This window comes from Peromyscus maniculatus, chromosome 9 (assembly GCF_049852395.1).
Source record: "Peromyscus maniculatus bairdii isolate BWxNUB_F1_BW_parent chromosome 9, HU_Pman_BW_mat_3.1, whole genome shotgun sequence".
Lineage (NCBI taxonomy): Eukaryota > Metazoa > Chordata > Mammalia > Rodentia > Cricetidae > Peromyscus > Peromyscus maniculatus.
The window spans coordinates 73,038,834-73,044,833 of NC_134860.1; the positions used below are offsets into that span (position 1 = coordinate 73,038,834).

At 47.1% G+C, this 6,000-nt stretch overlaps 1 protein-coding gene across 8 annotated transcripts in view; it reads left to right on the top strand.

Annotated features, from left to right (window-relative positions):
- Rubcnl (rubicon like autophagy enhancer) overlaps window positions 1–6,000 on the top strand; it is a 40,140-nt gene extending 34,140 nt beyond the window's left edge. For 3 of the 8 annotated variants that reach the window (XM_076545370.1, XM_076545372.1, XM_076545373.1), the window contains 5 exons: window positions 355–593; window positions 1,425–1,486; window positions 2,810–2,963; window positions 3,396–3,486; window positions 5,400–6,000. In XM_076545370.1, the coding sequence (XP_076401485.1) occupies window positions 355–593; window positions 1,425–1,486; window positions 2,810–2,963; window positions 3,396–3,486; window positions 5,400–5,512 (659 nt within the window). In that variant the 3' untranslated portion in view covers window positions 5,513–6,000. Of the gene's footprint in view, window positions 1–354; window positions 594–1,424; window positions 1,487–2,809; window positions 2,964–3,059; window positions 3,487–5,399 lie in introns of all 8 variants that reach the window. The other 5 variants (XR_013042527.1, XR_013042526.1, XM_076545371.1 and 2 more) reach the window with 3 other exon arrangements.

Below are 6,000 nucleotides of genomic sequence, written 5' to 3' on the forward strand. Positions count from 1 at the left end.
TAGCCAAAGAGACTCTGAGCTGCCGCTGGAGTTCTGTCAGTAGCAGGTGGCATCTGTGCACTCCGCCAGATTCCCAGACCCTACACAGAATGCTCTCACTGCACTGCAGTTTGCTGCACCCATTTTCCAAGTCCGAGAGTGTTTGAGATGTTTCTCCAGCATCTATCTTACCACAGCAAACTCACGAATGGCCATAAGTGAAATCCCCACATCAATGTCACAGCTAGGCTCCCTGACAGCTGAATCTGGCTCTGCCCCTGCGAACAGTGATCTGAGACTGCATAGGAATAGGGAGCTGGCCTAGGGCGGACCCCCAGCATCACGAACGTGGTCTCACCCTCCTGCCTTCTACAGAGTTTGTGAAACGGCTCCGGTATTGTGAGTATACGGGGAAGTACTTCTGTGACAGCTGCCACTCATCTGCAGAGTCCTGCATCCCTGCGAGGATCCTGATGATGTGGGACTTCAGGAGGTACCAAGTCAGCAATTTCTCTAAATGGCTACTGGACAGCATATGGCACCAACCTGTCTTCAACCTGCTAGGTGGGCACCACGAGCTCTATGCGAAAGCCAAGGAACTGGACAGAGTGAAGGTGAGCTGATGTCTCCACAGAGGAGGAAGCAAGTGTAGGAAGAGAGATGTCCCATGGTAGGAAATGCATGTCACTATCGTTGTTTCTTTCTGCTCTTTTGGGGGGCCCTGCCACCCAACTCCCAAATAAATCACACACACGGAGGCTTATTCTTAATTATGAATGCTCGGCCTTAGCTTGGCTTGTTTCTAGCCAGCTTTTCTTAACTTTAAATTATCCCGTGAACCTTTTGCCACCAAGCTTTTCCTTTTCTATTCTTGTATATCTTTCTTTGTTTCCTACTCCGTGGCTTGCTGTGTAGCTGGGTAGCTGAGTGGCTAGCCCCTGGAGTCTTCCTCCTTCTCTGGCGCCTAGATCTCTCCCTTCTCCCAAATTTCTCCTTCTATATATTCTCTCTACCTGTCAGTCCCGCCTATCCTTTCTCTTGCCTCACTATTGGCTGTTCAGCTCTTTATTAGACCATCAGGTGTTTTAGACAGGCACAGTAACACAGCTTCACAGAGTTAAACAAATTCGACATAAAAGAACACACCTTAAAATAATATTCTACATGTCTCTCTAGTTTCAGAGTGTCTCCAGACCCTTCAGAAAGCAAATAGACTGTGGAGTGAATGGTCTCTCACTTATGTGGGCTCTTCCAAGGCTCCACAAAACCTGTGTCCATTCAGGACTTGTGGATCCAAGGATTCAGTTTAAGCCCTTGCTGAAGGGGCCATTTGCTTGAAAGCTGATTCTGCTTGCCAGCATATTATTTCAAATAACTGTAAGATTTGCCATGCACATCGCCAGTGGCCACGCATCTCATTCCCTCTGGTTGGCTTCTTGCCTTAGGACATCCAGGAGCAACTGTTTCATATCAAGAAGCTGCTGAAGACTTGCAGGTTTGCTGACAGGTATGATTCCCAGTGGGAACACTCTATGCTCCTGCCTCACGCGTGCTTCCTGGTCCTCGCTCCCCCAGTAACGCCACCTTCTTAGGACCTTTTATTCTTGACCCCCAGCACTGAAGGAAATAAACTAAAGTGAATTAAAAAAATAACAACAACAACAAAAAAAAAAACAAGGATAAAGGTAAATACCTCAGCCAGTGGCTAGGGTATAAATACAATGTGAATATAGTAAACACAATAGATTGTGATGAATGCATGTAACGGAATGTAAAATCCCACCCATTTTAAATGCATAGTTCATGGACATTGAGGGCATTTCCACTGTGTTGCCACCACCACTGTCCATCTGCAGAACTCTGCCTCTTGCAAAATCCAATCTCCATAACCAGTCTTCTGTCCCCTTCCTTCCTCTTGTATCCCAGCCCCTAGCAATCCACTGAATCTGACCACCCTGGGTATCTCATGTATGTGGATCATAGAACATGTGTCTTTTTATCACTGGATTATTTCACTTAAAATGTTCTCCAGGTCCATCCACAAAGCAGCATGTGTCAGGATTCCCTTCCTTTTGAAGACTGAATAACATTTGGTTCTGTGTATATATTGACTTTTGAATCTGCCCACCTAGGGATGGGGCTGCTCCCGTCTCTTGTGAGTAGTGCTGCTGTGAGGATTCCCATGGCCTACTAAATCCCCCTCCTGTAGATACAGGATGCTTGTCACTCTGAGTGAGATCATGGCTTCCAGAAACTACTTCTCAAAGCTTACCCTAGGGATGTTCTTAAAGAGAAGGGAAGAAATTTAGTTAAGATATAAATTTAAAATAAGGAATAACATAGAAACCTACTAGGTGTTCGGTAATAGGATAGTAGTTAAATTTACATCACAGACACATTATCTAAAGGAAATGGCCAGGAAAGGTTGAGACAGGAATTCACGGATGGAGATTTTTGTGTGTGTTCGTGTGCATGCGTGTGCACATGTGTTTGCGCTCATGTGGAGCCCAGAGGCTGATGGTGGGTGTCTTGTCAATACCTCTCCCCCTTATTTTGTGAGACATAGTCTTTCCCTTGGCCTGGAGCTCACTCACCAATTGGCAAGCGCCAGTGAGCTCTGGGGATCCCCTCACCTCTGCCTCCCCATCACTGGGATTACAGGCATGCACTACAGTGCCCAGTTTTCTGTGTAGGTGCTGGAGATCTGGACTCTGGTCCTCTCCTTGCAAAGCAAGCATTTTAGTGGCTGAGCGATCGCTCCCAGCCCCAAGAGAGCTGTTTAGTAGGAAAAAGGTGTAGGTGACTCAGGGAACTGTTTGCTCTCCTGCAGTGTCCTGAAGGAGTTCGAGCAAGTTCCCAGCCATGTGACGGACGAATGCCATCTGTTCTCCATGGAAGACCTCCTCAGGACCAAGAAAGGACTGTTGGCACCCTTGCTTAAGGACATCCTGAAGTCTTCTCTTGCCCATGTAGCCAGCTGTGAGGTGAGGGATCACCTGGGACAGGTTCCCTTCCCAGTGCCAGGATCTGGGGAGGGAGATGTTTCTCACTTGACTCTTAATCACTTTTCACTTTCACAGCCCTGACCAGGGAGAGCATTGAATCACAGCCCTGCATGAGCTAACCAAAGTCACCCTGCTGGGACGCAAGATGGGACCCTGTAGCTTCTTCCTTTGAATGTCCATCCTCTGTCAGAGCCCATTCTGCCCGGAAACAGCCATTATGGAATGTGTTTTTTGTTGTTGTTGTTATTATGATTCTGTTCTTCTAGGGGCTAAAATCCTAGACATTGAAAAGACGATGATGCCTCTGTGGTTCTGTGTAAATGGTACCCAGTTTCCCCAGCGTACATGGCACCCAGTTTCCCCCGCACCAGAAGCGGTGTCACCTGTGACCTTAGGTACCTTCTTTTGCAGCTCTGCCAGGGGAAGGGCTTCATCTGTGAGTTTTGCCAGAGCGCGACCGTCATCTTCCCGTTTCAGACCACGACTTGCACAAGATGTTCAGGTACGTTAATTGCATTCGTAACGTCAGCTTCATAATCGCTTAATTGCCAAGTAGCTAAATCACAATGCCAACTTCCACTGGAAGACACCTCAGTCACTTAAGCACAGTTTTCTCTGTAAAGTGCAGTGATGCCGTGTGTCCTTGGGGGTAGCCTGGAGGCAGTAGAGTTTGGGGCCCACAGCGAGGCATATTTTGCAGGACAGGGATAAAGAATGCTATTTCTTGGGGTGTTGGATGGAGAGGATGGTCCCAGTTTGACCTGTTGTCGCCACCGGTTTTAACTAGGTTACAGTTCCACCCAGCACTGACCGGTTATCTCTGGGTTTAAGCTACAGTGGTGGAGTGGACCTGCTGTTACCGAGACTGTCTTAGTTTGGGTTCCTACTGCTGTGAAGAGACACCATGACCACAGCAACTCTTACAAAGGAAGACATTTCACTGGGGCTGGCTTACGGGTTAAGAGGTTTAGTCCATTGTCATCATGGAGGGAAGCATGGCAGCGTGTGGGCAGACCTGGTGCTGGAGAAGGAGCTGAGAGTTCTATATCTTGATCCACAGGCAGGAGAAGGAGTCTGTGTGCCATACTAGGCATAGCTTGAGTACAGGAGACCTCAAAGCCCACCCCCACAGTGACACACTTCCTCCAGCAAGCCTACTATTCTGATAAGCCTACGCCTCCTATGGGCCAAGCATTCAGACTCATGAGTCTATGGGAGCCATACCTATTCAAACCAGCACAGAGACCAAATGGCTCTCAAGGCCTAAAACATTTACTACTGGCTTTTGTGTGACTGTGTGTGTGTGTGTGTGTGTGTGTGTGTGTGCATGCATGTGTGTATATGTGCATTCATGTATGTGGACCAGTGTATGTGCATGTGTGTGGAGGCCAGAAGTCAGCCTTGGGTGTCATTTTTCAGGCACAATCCATCTTTATTTTTGAGACAGGGCCTACCACTAGCCTAGAACTCCCCAATTATGCTAGGCTGGCCCATAGTCCCTGCAATCCTCCTGTCTCTGTTCTCTCAACACTGAGTTTCAGGCATGTGACACCACATGCAACTTTGTAGGTGGGCTCTGGGGGATTGAACTCAGGTCCTCACGTTTATGTAGCAAATACTTGACCTGAGCTACAAACTAGGTCCAATCATTTGTCTCTTTACAGATGGGCTGTTCAGGTAACCCATGCTCTCTAAATTCTGTTGCATGGGAGGGGTTTTGGTGGGGAACCCTGCCTTCATCTTTTATGTAAACATGGTCTCTTTTTGGGGTTCTCTAGTCTTGTAAGACAGGGTCCCCAGAAAAGAGAACCGAACCTGGGATTTCCAGGCCCATGGGGCTGTGAAAGCAGCAGACCTGGACATGGGCAATATTGAATAGTGTTGGGCTACAAGAAGCCCTGGGCCATCTCACGGAACTCTGGGTAGCAGAGGAGGTAGCATCTCAGCATTGTTCCAACTCACAGAGGTGACCGGGTCTTCAAACTCCACAGCAACTCGTCACTCAATACAGGCCGCTGCTAAGAAAAGAGCTTGACTTTGAATGAGGCAGCTCTGTCCCTTTAGAGACATTTCAAGAGAATCAATGTCACCTCGCAAGAGCCATCAGCCACCAAGTTAAGACTTGGGGAGCTGCCCCTAGTGCCCGGGCTGATCTGGAGGTGTGTGGCATCAACCACATCCACCAGGCTTCTGAGCCTCATGGTCAAGAGCAGTTGAGTAACTGGTAGTTCTGAGAGTTTGGGCGTGGTTGTTTTTTGTTTTGTTTTGTTTTGTTTTGTTTTGTTTTCTATAAGATCCTGTGTTTGGGACCCCCCTTCTTCCCCCCACCCCCACCCCATGGGAATAAGCATCCATATGTATGTATGTGAGAAATTAAGAAGCCCATTTGCTGATGACTGGTCCTCTTGCTTGCAGGGTGCAGGGCTTGCTTTCACAAAGAGTGTTTCCAGTCTTCGAGATGCCCCCGCTGTGCCAGGATCACAGCCCGGAGACAACATTTGGAGAGGTTGCCCTCTGCAGGGACGTGATGGCCCCGGAACTTTTGTTGGTTCAAAGCACTTTACGATGATACCAAATTGTGTCAATTATGTCTGCTCCTGGTAACATTGTTTCAGATACTAAGTATTTTTATAGTAAGAAAAAGATGACTCAAATTTCCCTCTCTTGTATATATTTAATGTTCTCAAGGAGTATGGAAGTTTTGTTAATAGGCGTTAAGTTTGTGGCTAAGATTTTGTTTACAAATGTTTGACTTTTTTTTTTTTCTTTTTGCTGCTACTGGTTGTCTTTAAAGAATTCTTTTTACATTTAAGTTGTAGTGGGACAGCTGTTTTTAGCTAAACCCAGTACCTATTTTTTTAGGAACTGTAACTGACAAGGCAAAGCACTGGTTCCTCTTCCTTCAAAGTTGCTTGTGGAATGGATTGGCGCAGTTAAGGGAACAGAGTGTAATGAGAATTCTGTTTGGCCAAGCTTTTGTTCCTTCAAGAAAAAGACTCCTCCGGAATGTTAGTTC